The sequence below is a fragment of the Hippocampus guttulatus genome, chromosome 4, assembly GCF_054856545.1.
Source record: "Hippocampus guttulatus isolate MCC_2025c chromosome 4, RoL_Hgut_1.0, whole genome shotgun sequence".
Taxonomy (NCBI): domain Eukaryota; kingdom Metazoa; phylum Chordata; class Actinopteri; order Syngnathiformes; family Syngnathidae; genus Hippocampus; species Hippocampus guttulatus.
In genome coordinates this window covers 23,015,829-23,033,573 of record NC_141264.1, presented here as the reverse complement: position 1 = coordinate 23,033,573, position 17,745 = coordinate 23,015,829, and the positions used below count along the sequence as shown (strand labels likewise).

At 42.6% G+C, this 17,745-nt stretch overlaps 1 protein-coding gene across 8 annotated transcripts in view; it reads right to left on the bottom strand.

Annotated features, from left to right (window-relative positions):
- Nucleotides 1-4,426: 4,426 nt before the first annotated feature.
- LOC147206686 (neuronal cell adhesion molecule-like) overlaps nucleotides 4,427-17,745 on the bottom strand; it is a 70,933-nt gene continuing 57,614 nt past the window's right edge. For 4 of the 8 annotated variants that reach the window (XM_086108564.1, XM_086108566.1, XM_086108567.1 and 1 more), the window contains 10 exons: nucleotides 17,512-17,737; nucleotides 16,569-16,684; nucleotides 16,297-16,501; nucleotides 15,380-15,502; nucleotides 14,855-15,031; nucleotides 12,470-12,589; nucleotides 11,876-12,037; nucleotides 10,193-10,324; nucleotides 9,809-9,887; nucleotides 4,427-7,612 (listed from right to left, as the gene is read on the bottom strand). In XM_086108564.1, the coding sequence (XP_085964690.1) occupies nucleotides 7,366-7,612; nucleotides 9,809-9,887; nucleotides 10,193-10,324; nucleotides 11,876-12,037; nucleotides 12,470-12,589; nucleotides 14,855-15,031; nucleotides 15,380-15,502; nucleotides 16,297-16,501; nucleotides 16,569-16,684; nucleotides 17,512-17,737 (1,587 nt within the window). In that variant the 3' untranslated portion in view covers nucleotides 4,427-7,365. The remainder of the gene's footprint in view (nucleotides 7,613-9,808; nucleotides 9,888-10,192; nucleotides 10,325-11,875; nucleotides 12,038-12,469; nucleotides 12,590-14,854; nucleotides 15,032-15,379; nucleotides 15,503-16,296; nucleotides 16,502-16,568; nucleotides 16,685-17,511; nucleotides 17,738-17,745) is intronic. The other 4 variants (XM_086108570.1, XM_086108572.1, XM_086108569.1 and 1 more) reach the window with 3 other exon arrangements.

Sequence of the window (17,745 nt, the reverse complement as noted above, 5' to 3'; positions counted from 1 at the left end):
CTAATCGGACATGAAATCGCAATACAGTATAAAATGTGTGCTTTGACTTGGGGGATTGAAATGCAACACTTGTTTTTGCTCCCATTTTTTTTTTCACAAACTGAACACAAAAATCTAAGGGGACAGTCTAAAACGGTGTTCTAGCGTGGCCTAGTGTTCAAAAACCATGACAAATGGTTATCAAAATTCACATGCAAACAAAAAAAAAACTGATGAGGCGATGAGGAACACCTGGAAAAGACGCGAGTGGCGAATGGAGCTGATTGGCGGACACGAGGGACGGGATGGGACTGACGAGAACAGGTGGACACAAAGACATGAAACAAAAGTAAATATCATTTTAGACAAAAACACAAATGGCGAGTGTGTCTACACAAAAGCAGCTTGGATGTGTTTCAATGATTTTTTTTTCTTTTTGTTTTAATGGGTTCTCCTGCCTGTTTTCTTGCCTCTTTTGACATGAGAAGGGCGCGTCTCGGGCTTACAAGGCCGCGACCGTGTGTCAGTCCAAACACATGATCCCCTGGGATTACCTTTAAATCTTGGATGTAAACACTGCACCGCAAATAATACTCTGATGTTGTGACAGCACCCCCCATTAATAATGCAGCGATCTGTGAGGGAGAGTGGCCTTGAATTAATGAAAGGATTTGAGCCTGCTTGAACAATGACAAAGTATGGAGAAAAAAAAATGGATCTGCAGCATTTTTTTTTTTTGCTTTCTTTTTGTTGGGGTACCAAAAGATGAGCTACTACACTCGACGCAGTCCAAGAATTTGAATTTTTGGGGCTTGTTTTTCTAAATTTCTCAAGAACACATTTTCTCATGAGGTGATGCAGTCAAGAAATTATAATTTTGGAGGGAGTTTTTCGAAATTTCTCAAGAATGCATTTTCTTATGTTGGCATATTCAAAAGAGGACTTAAATTACTGGGGCACTAAGAGAAATGATATGGTACCAAATGGGAGAAAGCTAGCTGACGTTCATGGATTGGTTGGCAGAGAACTGTCACATAATCTTTTTGGGGGGGGGGGGGGGGAATATAGTCAAGCATGACCCAGTTTGTAAAATAAATAACCTTTATCGCATTTTTCTTCTGCGGTACCAATAGCAGCGGTAAGCTACTGAACAGGAAGGAGCTAATTGTTGCCCATTGGTTGGTTGAAAGAGAATTTTTGCATCGGGATTTTGGGGGCGGGGGCAGAAGAGATAATAACAAAACAAAATGATTTTCAAGAACTGATTTGTCTAACTTTTGGGTAAACTTACAGCAAGGTACCAAGGACATGGTACCATACTACCAGTCGGTGCCCTGCCGTTGTGGTCCGAAAGGCTGTGCTGTCCATTCACTGCTCCTTCTGGACACTTTGATTCCATTTTTTTTTTTCATGAACATTGGAAAAAATAAAAATAAAGCCAAAAGTAGGTTTGATGCTTGCTCCAATTGCGCTAGCTTATTCCCTGCAATAAGAAACTGTTGAGGAAAGGCCATTTTCCGCCCTGAGAGAGATGGGCGTCCGCGTCCGCCCGTGCGGAGTGAATTGTGTGACTTGTGGGGACCCCGCGTAAGAACAGCAACAAAATCAATTTTGCGCTCAAGTTACTTCGAGATGCGTGTGTGTTCAACCCGCAGACAAACACGACTTCTCTTACCAAGCAAACAGACACGACGAGGCCTCGCCGGCGAACGGCGGTCTTACGAGGCTGAATAAGAGGAAGAGCAAACAGCCGGCCTGCTGAATGGAGGGGAAGAATGGGATGCCGTCATCTTGTGGAGGAGGAGGGAAGACGGTGGCGGTGATAAATGAGGATTTAGCCTCCATGATCTGCGTAGGGGCTCATGCAAAAGTAGCCCCCCCACCACCACCCCCGCTCACCCTTCAACAATATACACATGGGACACAGCGGGGGAGCTTGGGGGATATGAATCGGGGTGTGGAACGGATTAGAACAGGAGCAAATCATGTGACTGGGGGGGAGGTGAGATGATGGATGTCACTTTGGTGCAACTTCCTTTGTTGCGTTTGGATTTGAAGATATGTGGGGGGGGGGGGCGGGGACAAAGACTGAATTGATTGATTTGAAGACGGCCATTATGAGCAATGATCACAGTGCAGCTCCCGGAACTGCTAAAAATCTTCCCGTTTACATAACATGCCAGAGCTTCGTTATTCGCCATTTGTGTTTGAAAAGTTGCTGTACAGAGGCCTTAAAAGTTATATTGTCAATCCAGGTGACATGATTTTGGCTGGGAAGTCCACTTTTCTTGTTGACTCATTTTTACTGTCACACTCCCAAAAAAAAAAACACGAACAAAATAGTTTAAAAATAGCTAAAAAAGGGGTCTGTATCCATACATGATTTTATTTGTAGGCGGGGGACACCCTGAACCGGTTGCCAGCCAATCGCAGGGCACACAGAGATGAACAACCATCCGCGCTCACACTCACACCTAGCGACAATTTCAAGCGTTCAATCAGCCTGTCATGCATGTTTTTGGAATGTGGGAGGAAACCGGAGTACCCGGAGAAAACCCACGCAGGCCCCGGAACCAGATCATGAAGCAGATGCTGCTTCACCAAGTCTAAAAACCAAATACGTGATTATTATTTTCCGAAAGAACATTGACGAGCTAACGTTGAGAGGTCTTTGGAGAAGAGGACAAAAGCGAAAGCGAGCAGTCTGATTGAAGGTGGAGCCGAAAGCTGCTGCACATGCTGATCAATCATGGAGGCTGGAAGATAATGGACGCCGAGGCAGACGTGCAGCCGACGCAAAATGAATCGGCCGCCGGGAAATGGAGGAAGGGGGGGGGGGGGCAAAGCAGAACTGAAGAGTGGGTGGCAATCAGAGGAAAGGGATGGGAACAGGGCAGCTGCTTGTCAAAGTCGGCTTCAGTGCCTGGTCGCCACTAGAGGGCGGTCAAGTCAAGGAGAAAGAGAAACTAACATCCACTTGTCACTGACAAGCTTTGCTGTTGGCTAACAGAGACTCCACAGATCCATCCATCCTTTTTTTCCCCCTCATATTCATTCGGGTGAAGGATAACCTGGAGCCTATGCTAGTTTACTTTGGGCAAGTAAACTAGCGTGCGCATGTCAATCGCAGAGCACACACACAGAGAAACAAACATTCACACATTTTTAAGATGCTTATATTTATATTTTATATTTATTTTGATACTTTTAGTTCTTCTACTTCTCCCTTTCATAATTTTGCTGCTGTAAATTGGGAATTTCCCCATTGTGACACAAATAAAGGTTTTCTTATCTTATGAGGAATTCTTGTGTCACGTACACGGAACATGCAAGCTCAGATGTTTGAAAAAAAAAAACATTTGAACCCCGGGCTCCTGAATGTGAGGCAGACGTGCCGACCAGCTACTCCGCACTGACTTATGAAATAATACCTCTCATACATTTATTGCACCGCCACCCAATGAAAAATGTCAAAAAGTCACTGAAATTGAAAGACAACGCGCGGAATCATTTCAATTCAGTGGGTATCCAAAGTAAAAGGCAAAAGGTTGCTATGATTGGAACGAGTACACAATCAAGCGCTTCTTAACTCATTCAGTACCAGCCAATTCTGGACCAAGTCTGAAAAGACGTTTAAAAACGTCTTTGGGAGTGAATGAGTTAATGATGGTTGCCCAGCATAAAATGCAGACAGCTGACATTGAAAACATGCTTGAAAGCACTTCTTAACACTTGTTAGGCTTGAACGTCATGCCGAGCTTGAAAGAGTGCACATTAAAGCACATCGTCATGCTGAACACTGACTGAAATAGAAAGAATACACATTGAAATACACCCCAGTGCTTAGAAAACCAAGATAAAAACCTGCTCACTGATATTGACCACATTCACATGAAAGCACCGGGCAATCCTGGGCACTCCATATAAAATGCCAAGCACTCGCTCATAAACGAGTAATCATTAAAGCACTTCCCATTGCTGGATACCCGACATGTAAAATACCAATTAAGGGCTTGCTGAAATTGCAAGGATATGCATTAAAGCTCTTCTCATTGCTGATTACTCAATGTGAAATGGCGAGTGCACGCTTAAATGGAAAGAGTACCCATTAAAGCAGAAATCAGTGTTGCCAGTTTCGTGACTTTGCGGCTGTTTTGAGCTACTTTTCCAAGCCTCTGGCGACTACAAAATGATGTTCACGCCACCAAACCGCAAAATGAATGGCGCATGCACAAAACCACCACCGGCTGATTTCATCCGAACTCCCACTCAAACTGGGTCATCTAAACTTTTGTTACCCGCACCTCTTTCAGACCTTTCTAGTCAGTTCCTGCTTCTTCTACGGTCCAAACTCTGAACTGCCTCTTTGATTGTGTCAGCAGAAAAGGCATTCCGGTAATCAGCTTTGCATTATTAACATCATTCATGGACAAGCCTTGAGTCAAAATTGGAGGAAAATGATTGTTTATTCATTCAATAGAGCTCCCATATCAAGAAACAGAAAAAGAAATGACATTGAAACAACAAAAGTATTGGGTTAGTACAAATCTGTTCCTTAAATACAAAAACAAGCTGAAATATTGTTGAAAACAAAACTTTGGCAGTGTAGCCCGGGCCAGCAATATCTGGGGAAAAAAAATCGTATATGATTTCTATCGGTCCAGTTCATTACAGAAAAACATACAGTATGTACACAATGCACAGCAAGAAAAGGATTCCAGTATATTTATAGATATATTCTCTACATTTAATACAGTCCTATGAACATTAGAAATCATGCACAACGTCGCCTCACTCGCAAGCCCTGTACAATCCACGTGAGGGTATATTTACATATTTCAACAAAATATTCTACAAGTCCTCATCATCACAATAAAAAGAAAGTCAAACTTGATGCAAGTTAAGAAAAAAAAGAAACCTTGATCCCGTATCAAGGCTCTCAAAAAGCGTCATTAGTACAAGTCAACATATTAGTGTGATGATTGTAGAAAATGGTTGCTGCGTACATTCCGATGACCTAAACGTGATGTGATTTAATTTTTAATGTGGTCGAGTGAGGAACATCAAAAAATGTGCTGTAGCTTAAAACAATCAAGTCAATCACCGCAGACTGCTGATCTCTTCCGAGGAAAAACTTAAATCCTCTTCTTTTTTTTTATTTTTATGACGGTTGTGTTCTAGCAGGAGTTAGCATAAAAAAAGTGCCCATAAAACGTAAAAGTATTTTTGCTTGTTGGGGGAGAAGTTCATTCTCTACACTGTGTGTACGTTGCACAGAAACTCCCCTCACCGCCACTATGTTGACCATATTTTAACAAGCAATTAAGGAATTGTGCTCCTTATCATTTAAAAAAATAAAAAATAAAAAGCCTTGATCTGCACCAAATTGTAGATTTATCTCCCTACAAAAAAAGAAAAAAAACCAAAACCATACTGCCTTGGCAGGAGTAAAAACAAGTTAAGGGCACTGACTTCTGTCAAGAACAAAAAAAAAAACAGTTTAAATGTTTAAAAATAATGTTTTTCGCTTATGGTTTTTTTTTTTTTTTTTTTTGCATGCTACCAGGGTTATGCAAAAAAAATCTATTTAAAAAAAGGTGACAAAAGAAAAACAACCATACCGAACCAAGTGTTCTGTTGTGGTTGTCTTAGAAACGTTCATGCCACAGGACTTAGGACAGCCCGAGCCTGCTTTCCAAACATGTTTCGTCATGTATGTAGCACGGCCCTCAGTATGAAATAAAGGCACTAGCACACCAAAAAGCAAAGGTCACATTCAGACGCACACTGGAGCGAAGGTGGGTGGAGATTTAAGATGCCATGCAACGGGTCATGAGGCGGATGGACAGTCCAGTGCGGCAATCGTATAGCATGCTTGTAATGCTCTTGTTTTGTATGAACAGTACTGTGGAAAAGTCAAGTCACCACTAGCTTTGTAGTTTTTTTTCCAAGCATATTTGTGTCCATTTTTGTTAGCAGCCTGCTCCCTAGTTGACGAAGGATGCCAGATGGACATGATGAATTTGGTGGGGGACCGTTCCATTAACATCACAAACGAAAATCTAATTTCTTTATGGAAAGGTTCCCCCACCCCAGAGCACCTCAAAGTATTCCTGCTAATTTTCTGACTAATGGACTGGCGTGCTAAAAAAATAAATAAATATAATAAAAAACTCACCGCAAACCTCGTCTGGTGCCTTTTGCACTTCTGTACAAAGTTTTGTGAAACATATTTTTGCCTGGTCCTTGCTACTAACTAACTAGCTCACTAAATGGTAGCTAGCTAGCTAGCTCAGTAGATAGGTCGCCAAACAGGTGTAGTAATAGCAATGTGAGCACCCCTTTGGGTTTTTTTTTTAGAAAATGGAATCATGTTTTGCTCTGTATAGATAGGTAGCTAGAGTGCTAACTAATCAGCTAGCTCGACAATTTCACAAACAGAATAGAAAAAGACAAAATGGTTGTATAGTTTTCGCACAGTCCAACTAAAGCCTAGTTAGCTCACCAACCAACCAATTTTAAAAGGAAACGGGAGGATTAGCATTTGATTGACACCACCAATATAAAAAGCCTTGTGTCAAATGGTTGTCTTTTTTGTTGTTGTTGTAATTATGCTAACTAGCTAATGCCTATATGACAAACTTGCTTGCCAACTCACCTGGAACAAATAAGGAACTAATGAGCCAACGGAAGAAGGAATATAAAAAGGAACAACTAACTCCACTAACTAACTGACTGACTGACTTAATGGGTGACTAACTAACTTGCTAGCTAGTGAGCTAACCAGCCCAAAAACTCATGCCCTATTTTTTTGGGGATGAATAAGAACAGGCTTGTAAATGACATGAATTAGTGCACTCTTCGATTTAAGAGCGTATTCATGACGATGCCATGCTAATTAAGCCAATTGAAGCTCAATGAAACCCCAATTCGAAACGTGTACTTTGACTAATGCACAGGACTGTTCCTATGAAGATATTACGAAGGTGCGGGCCTTGAGTCATGCCAATTAATTTCATGTACAAGCGTCTGCGTGGGAAGAGAACAATATGGGAGTCATGCTTTGAACATACAAGCTGACAGACATTTTTATCATGTTAGTAAATGATAGGCACCAGGGTAATTTGAGGTGGCAGAAAAGCAACTGCCTGCTGACCTGAACTGAAATGATCACCTTAGTGATTTATAAATCGAGTGGATGTCCTGAATAGTCAGATAAAGGTCGCGGTGAAAAAAGATAAAAGTCATGGTGAAAACGTCAATGGAGTCCAAAGAGAGTCTTGTTCATGGTCAAGGCATTGGGTTATCGCCTTCCTAAGAGCTTCTCTCTGAAGGTTTCCCCCGGTGACAACACGCATGTTCTTTTTCCCGCTTAGGATGGCGAGCCTACACGAAGGAGTTCAAGGAGTTCATGGCGTTAATCGGGGATGGCGCTTCGGAGCTCTCGTGGCCCTCGGCGGTGTCGCGGCTGGCGCTCTTTCCGCTATACTGGCCGATAAACGAGCCGTCCTCGTTGAACTGGCCGTCTCCTCCTTCCCCGTAGTCTACTAAACTGTCGTCACTGCCGTCCCGCTTAACCGTGCCGCTCGATGGCGTGCGGCTCCCTTTTAACGGTTTATGGTCCTCATTGTCGCTGAGGGAGAGAATGACATGCAAGGCGTTAGCGGTGATCATGATGTGCTGGATGCAGCTTTTTCCTTTCTTTTTTTTTCTTCCCTTTTCTTAGATGGAGTAACTTTTACCATTGCTTAAGACAGTGCCCCTCAAAATTGGAGAACCCCTGATACTTAAAAAGATGTCGATGGTCACTTCATACTGTGGATTTTCACCAATCGTGGTTGGGTCTGGCACTTAATTCTGCCAGCACATACTAATTTGCCATGGCTTAGTCATTGGGAATCACTGGTCTAAGCTATCGTAAAAGCGTTAGCTCCATGTCTAAAGAAAAAAAAAAGCTCTGAGTGATTCGTTGGTTTCCATCAGGCAACAGGGGAATAGATGTCAAGCAATGTCACACTGGTTGATTCCCCTTGAAACCAAATAAGAGATGAGGTGGTCACTGTGTTGTTGTTTTGTTGCAGCGTCACAGACACAAAAATGCTGTGATGGCAAAATAACAAAAATGACGACCAAACACCGTCCATCCAAAAGCAAGCGTGTGATTGTTTTCGACAAAGCGTGACATAATTATCAAAGCAACTCTTCTTCATGTACATGAGTCGAACATCAATGAAACACAGGCGAGAAAGCCGTCATGATGCTGAAAGGTTTGTTCAATTTGGACACGAGTTAGCGTATGTAAGATCCACATTGCAGACAAGAGAGGCACTCACTGAGTGTCTTCAGACATCACCAAGGCTTTATGACTTCACAAATATTCAACTTGATGAACAACAGCCTCCAATGCGTTTTCAAGCGAGCGTTTTTTTTTGTTTGTTCTTCTCTCACACACACACACGCACACACACATCACCCTTACCTCTCCTCACTGAGGGATTCCCCGACACGTACTCACATGTAAACATTGTCTGATCCAAACAGGCTGATTATGTGACTTATTGAGGAACTAACACAGGAAATATTTGTTAAAAAAACAATACAAAAAAACAATTTGAGGAAAAAAGTAGTATGTACTGTATATTATGAAATTATGACTTTATCTTCTGAAAATATTTGACTTTTTTCCCCCAAAAGAAAAACATGTGAAAATGACACCAACCAAAATTAATGATAATCTGTAATATAAAGGAAAATTAGGGCAAAACAGAAAAAAAAGTATTACACAAAATTATGAGAAAAGGAAAATGAAGAGGCCAAATTTGTAATCAACAAGAAAATAATTTGTAACAAAATAAAAAAATATTTTTGTGTTACATATTTGTATTTTATGATCACATATCTTTATTCTTTATAATGTTTCAAAATGTTACATTTCCCCTAGCTTTTTGTGTCATAATAATAATAATAATAATAATACATTTTATTTATACTGGCCTTTCAAGAATAATAATAATATGACTTTATATTACTTTGCTTTTTTTGATATATTTTTGGGTGAGTGTCATTTGGACTCGCTTCAGAAATCAGAATCAGAAAAAAAATAAAATTCTATTTCACGTATTGCCCAAATGACTGCATCCTTCCACATACATATACATCTACACATGTAGATGAACGGTCCATTTCAACACATTATCAACTAGTGCAGTCTTTTTAATATCCTCATAAATGTATAACAGCTCTTCACAGCATGCATCCCACATATTATATCCAGATATTTCCTGTACATATAGATATGGATGTTATATCCGTTTTAATTCTATAGAATACATTTGGGTATACATACCAAAAAAAAGTGAATATAAAGTACTTCTTGAAAAAATGTTTGTTTGGACCCCATCATGTTTTTTATGCACATTACAGTAATTAAAAAAAAACATGACAACACATAGACAATATACGATAAAGTGCTTTGTTCTGTGTGCAACCTCCAGTCGGGATGCTAACCGGCATAGCTTGATTACGGTGAGCTTTGATCGCTGTCTTGAGTAGCTTATTATCAATATGATGCTGCAAATCAATCGAATGGATATTTCCGCAGGAAGAAACAGACCCACCCTTTCATCCTGAGAACCTGAACAATCCCTTCCAGCAAAGAGTCCAAAAAATGTCCCCCCACAAAAAAGTGCTTTAGGCTAAGAGGGCAGGGGGGCACTTTGTGTTGATCATTTCAGTGGTCAGTGGTGAAAAGAGCACCGGCCCGGCTAGAAAGAGCCGATGGGTTTAAACGAGAATCCCGGGCTAGCGGGCCTTGAATGCGTTCTCTCACCTGTATTCCCCAAAAGTGCAATCTTCATCTTTCATGGGCTGGAACTCCGGGTCTGTGTGAGCGTCCTCCTTCTCTTTGACTGTGCCCAAAACGGAAAGAGAAGATAGCCAAAGTAAAACAGATTCACACTGTCGCTATCACAACGGCTTTCAAGTCCCACCCAATTACTTCAGGTGTGTCCCAAGGCTCTGTCCTAGGCCCTGTGCTTTTCATTATGTACCACTTCCCGCTTAGTACAACTTTCCCCAAATTCTACACCCTCTTTCTCTGCTTCGAACTTATAATAATAATAAAAAATAGTAATAATAAAATAAATAAATTACAATGCTACATACAAGTGCATTTATCTAGCTAGCTAGCTCGCTAGCTATCTGCACTCCTCACCTGGATATTTGCCTCCTTTGTTCCTCTGGATGAAGCAGATGATGAGGAGGATGAGGATGAGGAGGGCGATGGCACACATGAGGCCGATGAACCAACCTTGCGTGGCGATGTCCACCTGTCGACTCGCCACAGCTGACCAGCGAGGGAAGGAGGAGGAAAGGAAGAGGACACTTTCACCTTATCCGTTTTGCACTGACTATTCTCCTTAACATGTTGAAGCGTCATTTTAAGATCTACTTGCTCAGCAGCGGCTCGTGTTTGGTTAGCTTGCTAACCGCTTTCATGATGGGAGGTTAGAAACATCCAGTGTTGGGGGGGAGAAGTAATGCAATGACTCTAACTGAGATGAACTCGATGCACCACATAAAAGCAGAACCGATTAGTCATGCCATCCCTCAGCGTGACTCGTAAATGTTGTTTCATAGTTTGTTGCATTTCTTTGATTTAAAGGCAACGTATGATGGAACTTGTTATCGTTTGAAGTCGAATTCGTTGGGTCTCTGGAGTGCCTGCCCACCCACTAAATGTGAAATTAAGATACGATTCTATGAATTCCCGCAGAGGAAATTCAGGCGGTACCACTACAAATCCACACATACTCTGCATAAATATATTTCTCTTGAGTAAAAATATTCACCGAAACCAGTCAAATCAATATAAAATCAAATTATAACTACAACAACAATTGACGACGAGCGTCTGCTCGAAGAGTTTGTTGTTCTCATCAGTGGTGGGACTCGCAGATCTTTTGCTTCATGGTTTGCCAAAAGCAGATGCTGTTTCGAGAAACTTGCCATCGGTACCATGAATTGTACTACTCGTTGGAGGAGCGTGACACCCATAAAGCTTCTCCATGTGGTGCTGAACTGCAGTCAGGGACAGAAAAATTCTTTCCAAGCAGAAATTTTGCGACATCATTCCAAAGGCATTGGAATGACCACGGCCTTACAAAAAAACAAGCATTGTGACTTTTGGGACACCCTGTACATAATTAATGATGTTTTGGAAATACCGTATTTTCCACACTATAAGGCGCTTCAGAATAGAAGGCGCACCTTCAAAGAATGGCTTATTTTAAAACAGTTTTCATACATAGGGTGCACCGCATTATAAGGCGCATAGAAGATACAATCGTAGCTGCGGTTGCATTATGCATCCACGAGATGGAGCTATGCTAAAGGGAATACAATACAATACAGCTTTATTTATATAGAGTTTTCACAAGCGCTGCAGCTGTGTAAAGCGCTTTACAGAACATTTAAAATACGGCGTCCAAGAAATCAGAATATTGATCCGTGTATAAGGCGCATCGGAAAATAAGGCGCACTGTCAGCTTTTGAGAAAACAGAATGCTTTTAGGCGCGCCTTATAGTGAAAATAACTTGCCCAACACTGAAAATGTCAACTACGTGGATGATGCAATGTTTTCACGGCTATCACACACCCAGACAATCACTTACAGACAAAAACAACACACATTCACAAGTTTACTATAGATGATATTGAAATATTAATTCATGTCACGTATTGTACGGCTATATTAGCGCTACAACAAAAGTAACAACTCCAGATAGCACTACAGAGCATGCCTGCTTGAGACGTCAACCATCCAATGCACCGCTGAAAATATGTTGTTTTTTTAAAAAGTGCAAAAGCTCGGGTGGGCCCAGGAACGCGCCTCACCTGGCACCGTCACCGTGAGCTCCTTGGAGCGGTGGGGCTCTTGGTCGGCGTGACCTTGGGCCACCAAGCGCACCCTATAGGAGAGGCCCTCCTTCAGGCCCCTGAGCATAAAGTTCTGAGAGCTGTTCACCAGCTCTTTGCGCCACTCGTCTTCGCCTTCACCTGCAGGGGGGGACGGCGAACAACACAGCACATGTGTGCGGGGTTGGAGACGTCATATGAGTCGTGACATGATGAGAATGTGCCGGTGCGCTAGACAGCAACTATTTTCTGCTCATATAACCTTACAAGCCACTATATTAGGTATACTTGCACAATGGAATGAGACCCTATCCCAGAAATGTATTTTAAAATAATGTTCACAAGCTGTTTCAACCCTCTGGACAAAGAGTCACACACATTTGCCGGGGGGGGGGGGGGGGGGGGGGTTCCCATCCACAATGTATATAAATAGATAACACTCCCATCGTTGATGCGTGGCAACTACACGAAACAGGATGGAAAATTTTTTAACCTACTTAGCGAAAATAATCTCTCGCCACCTTATGCGGAGCTCTCAAAAATGATCATAATAATATGAATAACATTGCTTACTGTTCTCCACTATGTATTCTAAATAAATGTTTCTCTCCGGGCCCCAGTACTCCCAAGTGATCAGGGTGCCGTCCTCTCCCCTGGAGGAGTTAACGCTGCCAAAAGGACTGGCCGCCGGCGCTGAACACACAAGAGAGAGCATCTGTTGGCAGGCGTGATGCGCGAAAGGTGCTGCTACCGGGGGTGAAAGTGCTCAAGGCAACACAACCGGAGAATGAATGCACGAACACGATGCATGGGCAACATCAACACATTGATGGAGGATGGGATGCATTATTCTTTCGGGGCGGGGGCAAACAAACAAGGCTTTCCATGCGAGGACAAGTCATTCTCATTTACAGTGGAACCTCTATTAGAATAAAAAGTCAAACTTAGTTCAAACCATCAACATGCATGTGCTGAGTCAACATTTGCTTTGTCTTTGCTTTTTTTTTTTTTTTTTTTAATTCTTGTATGGACCATAGAACAAGAAACGACACATTGGAAATGTCCTGGCTGCTTGGTACCTTGTAAGCAATCCACTTCGGGGTTAGTTGTTTGTTTGTTTTAGAAATCACCACGCCCGAGGAATGACATCCTATCAAAGTCAACCGACACACTCAATAGCCTCGCGCAGACCACTCCGACACGAAACTCTTCGTGGCAGCCACTGGACATCAGCCATGAGACTTGAAACCACGATCAAAATGAAAAAGATGCCCTTCGTCCACTCTCGGTGGCCCGATTAAACTTGGACGTCAATCAGGCAATTGTGTTCAACTTTGACCGTTCCACTGTACTGTTTCCACCTCTTTGTTTTTTGTTTTTTAAGAAGAACACTTCTTTGCAAGGCCAACGTCATATAACATAAGCAAGACAGGGGAAGGGAGGAGAACGCGCATGCCCGTAATGCATGCGTTACTATAAATACCGCTGCTTCCCACGTCAAAGTCTTTGTCGAGACGAGTCAGGAGAGCTCAGACACAATGGAGAAATGACAACAGGTGGGTCACCATCGATGCGGACATACACAAACGTCCAAGCACACACACACACTAGCACGTACACACGCGCAAAGCATTGGCGAGGGGTCGGCGCGAGTCACCCGTGCAATGTCATGCGACTGGATCAGACAGGGTGTTTAAAGTGGTCAAGTCACAACGCCAGAGAAAAAAAAATGAAGGACACTCAACACAATGTGATGATGACGCAACAATATTAAAACACTGAAAATGGCAGATGTTCAATGGGAGCTATGAAAAATCTTAAATCAATTGAAATGAATGTGAGATGTCTGAGTGCACTGTAGATGTATTTTCTTGTTGTGCATTCTATTGCCTAATACCAAACAAGATACTGAAAAAAAAAAGAAGTTAATCAGGTGTTGGATTAAATTTAGCAATTGGGATATGGGTACTGTATATACCATCGTAAACGACAAACCTCCTTTTATGGTTGATTAAGCCGTTTATGGATTTGTTTGGTCAATATATTTAACCCTTTGAGGGAAGGCGGTTACTCCAGTGGACAGCTTCCCATGTTATCAGGTTGCAGGGTGCATGAAAGCGTTCATAACATTATTCTATTTAATTATTAGAAAATGCCAGTATCATGTACGAGTACGTCTCAATAAATTAGAAAAGGTTAGAGCACAGGTGTCAAACTCAAACCCTGGGGGGCCAGATCTGGCCCGCCACATCATTTCATGTGGCCCGCGAAAGCAAATCAAACATGTCAACTTCCATGATGCTTGTTAAAATCTCTTTCAAAATTTTAAATCCTCATATTTAATAAATTTGAGACATACAGTATTGTAAGCATTTTCTTGTGATCAAACCCCTCATTACAGTCACTTAAACAATAGTTGAATAAACCGTTATTGTTGACTTTTTGATGTGGTTTTAGTCATTTCAGCCCTCCAAGGGAAACGGTAAGTAAAATGTGGCCCACGACAAAAATGAGTTTTACGTCCTTGGGTTAGAGGGAAAAAAATAATGTATTTCCGTAGTTCGTTTCAAAAAAATCCAAAATCGTATATTGCGCACGTATCATGAAACACACAAATGAAAGCCAATCCTGACCTAATTTCTATCATGAAAAACCATTTTGATTGTTTCTTTTGTCATATTCTTATTTCTTAAGACGGTTAATTTTGGAGTTTCCGTGAGCTGTCATGAAATAATGAAATATAAATAAGCTTCAACCCTTTCATGCACCCTGTAACCTGATAACACGATACGCTGTCCACTGCAGTAACCGCTGTCCCTGAAATGGTTAAGTACGGTCTCTTGTTCTATAGAATTCTTATAAGCTCATTTTTCATTTGACACACCAAAAAAAAAAATGTATGTAGGTGAGCATAATTTATGAATTAAAAACATCAATCCGCATATTTTTCTTGCTTACCTTCATCCACGACGGTGATCGCCTCCTGCGTAACGGCCGGGCCGGGCCCCTTGCGCGTTACGGCATTCAAATAAAACTTGTAGCGCGTGCTGTACTTGAGGTTGAGCAAAGTGACTGAGGTCTCATTGGCGGCCAGGGCCAGCTCCTCCTCTGGGCCCAGCTCATTGGAGTTATTGACTACGAGATGATGAGGGGGGGAGGGGGGGTAAATTGAATAGAGGTGCGAGTAGGAGAAGGAGGCGGAGCAGCAGCAGGAGGAGGAAGAAAATGTAGGTGGGTTGAAGTGACAACGATGACAAGTGCGGAAAGTGTTTCGGAGCAGAGAGGGTTCAGGTACAAGAGGCGGAAATGACAAAAGGCGACTTGTTAATTGGTTTCACTAAGACTAATTAAACTGTGACTCGATATGGTGATTCATCCTCTCGATGGTCTAATCCCAACAGGATGACGATACAAGCAATGAGACTGACAACTACACAAAGCCAAACGTTCATTGCTCAGAAAATGAGCAAGAAACAAGCTCACCTGGGTGGTATTTGAGGGTGTAGCCCGTAAGGAGTCCGTTCCGGTCACGAGGAGGGTTCCACTCAAGGCTTAAAGAGTCCAAATTGGGGTTGGTGACCATCAAGGAGGAAGGAGCTCCCGGCACTGTGAAAATGAATTAGAGAGGCACCCAACTGTCATCTCAAGAGCTCTGGAAGATCTCAAAGGAAGAATTAATGTCCCGTGTCAGATTGTGGGCAAAGGTAAAATCCTGCTCAGTTATTTTGACTTTTAGGTGCTATAAATATTCCCTTCTCGTTGCGACGGAAGCCGTATGCTAAACGGCGCACGTTGGTTGCCATGACTACGTTTTTGTGCATTTCTTCTACTTTCTTTTGGAAATTGTCAAATACTGGTACAAGTTTAAAACGGTGGCAGTAATAGACCAAAAGGATTTGCCAACCGCCTGAAGAAAGGATGGAAGAAGAAGTGGTAGTCATGGCAACTAATTTGTGGCATATTGCTAGTTTAGCATGTTGCTTCCGCCACAACAAGGATTTACTAGTTAGGTGAAATAACCGACCGAGGATTCTACCTTTGGCTGCAATGCAATTTCGAGATGCTTCTTAATGTAAGCCATTTTAAACTATAAAGAAAAAAAATTCCATAGTTACAAGTGGAAGATTTGAATCCAACCAGAACTCGTTCGCTACCGTCAACATGAAGGAGGGACGTTGTTTTGAAACAATGCAAGCTTTACTGTTCTATACTGGTCTCAGTTTTTGTAAATCAACCCCCCCCCCCACCCCGCCAATCAAAATGGGACATACTCCAGAGCGACCCGTCATCTGAAAAATAGGTTAATACTTAACCAATGATTGAAAATCTATTCTTAACATCACCTAACACAAGATATTTGAGCCATGCTTGAAACAGTCAGAGAAATGTTCTTCTCCTACCTCCTTCGGGGGTCTCAAACTGTTGGTTGCGACTCGGGGGCCCGTCTCCCTTGCCGTTGTACACCCTGACATTGAATGAGTAGAGACTGAAGGGGTGCAGGCCAGGCAGCTTTCCTTTGCTGTGGTTGCCGCTGAAGGTTAGGATCTGCTTCTCCGCGTGATGGGGGTTATGTTTGTGCAGACTGCGCTCTTGCCAGTAATACACCTGCGAAAACGGGATCGTCAGTCGTCCGATTTGTGCCGCTGGTGTTCAGTTTATTCCCATGCCGTACCTTGTACCCTTTGAGGTATCCACGTATTTGTTCTTGAGGCACGGGTTCCCAGTGGACTTCGGCCAGGGTGCTGTTTAACACGTACACCTGCACAGATTCTGGTGCGGCGGCCGGCACTGTCGCGACGAAACAGAAACACATCATCAGCGCTTTCAGGGTACAGGGATAAGGGGAAAATGGGATAAGGACAGGGGCCAAGCACAAAACAGTGAAATAATTGACACTCCCCTAAAAGTGATTTGTAATTGCGTATAGGTGCCACGAGATGGTACTCTGAAAAGAGCCAGATTGATACGTGACTCCCTCAAAGGAATTCTCCACAGTATCAATCTGGGAGTGCTTCAATGTGATCTGCTCGAGAAAAGCGTAACATTCAGTACAATACTTTGTGCTGATGGGGGCGATGCCGCAACGTGTGCACGCCAAGCAAACGTTTATTTTGACCAACCACAGCGATGGATGAAAACTGTCATCACAGGCTTGATTTGCTTTTGCGGGCCACATAAAATGATTTGGTGGGCCCAGATCTGGCCCCCGGGCCTCGACTTTGACACCTTTGGCTTGAAATGGAGAGCATCGGAAATCATCAACCCCCTATGCTTCTAGTTCGTCCACAATCATGAACTCATGTTACATAGCATTAACAGTCAAAAAAAAACTATCATTGAAGTATTGGCTAGAACGTTAGCCTAAAAATTATGCTAGTTCAACCAGACACGTTATCACTTGTGGGAAACAAATATGTGCACTAGCAAGTGTTTTATACATTTGATGCTTGTACTTTTTGCATTCAAACATGTGTTTACTGCACGTGGGAGGGATAGCACTATATAAAAAAGAAAAACATTCAACTATAGCGAGTGGGTCTGCAACATAACAACTTGTGCATAACAGCTTTGCATCGGTGAAAAGGGCAGCCTGGAGATTGAGCAGTCGGACTTACGATCCTCTCCAGAGTGGCCGAAGGCAACGGCGGGTTCGGGCGCTGCACCGTAGTCATTCACAGCCTGAACTTTGAGCTCGTACGGAACAAATGTGGGTGTTCCGGACACCACAAATTTGGAGTTGTTGGCTACGGTCGCCATCATCCACTCGGTGTCCATCATCTTCTGTCTCCACATCACTCTGTAATGGAGTCCTGGCCCGTTGGCCTGGAGGCCTGACAGCGGCTACGGAA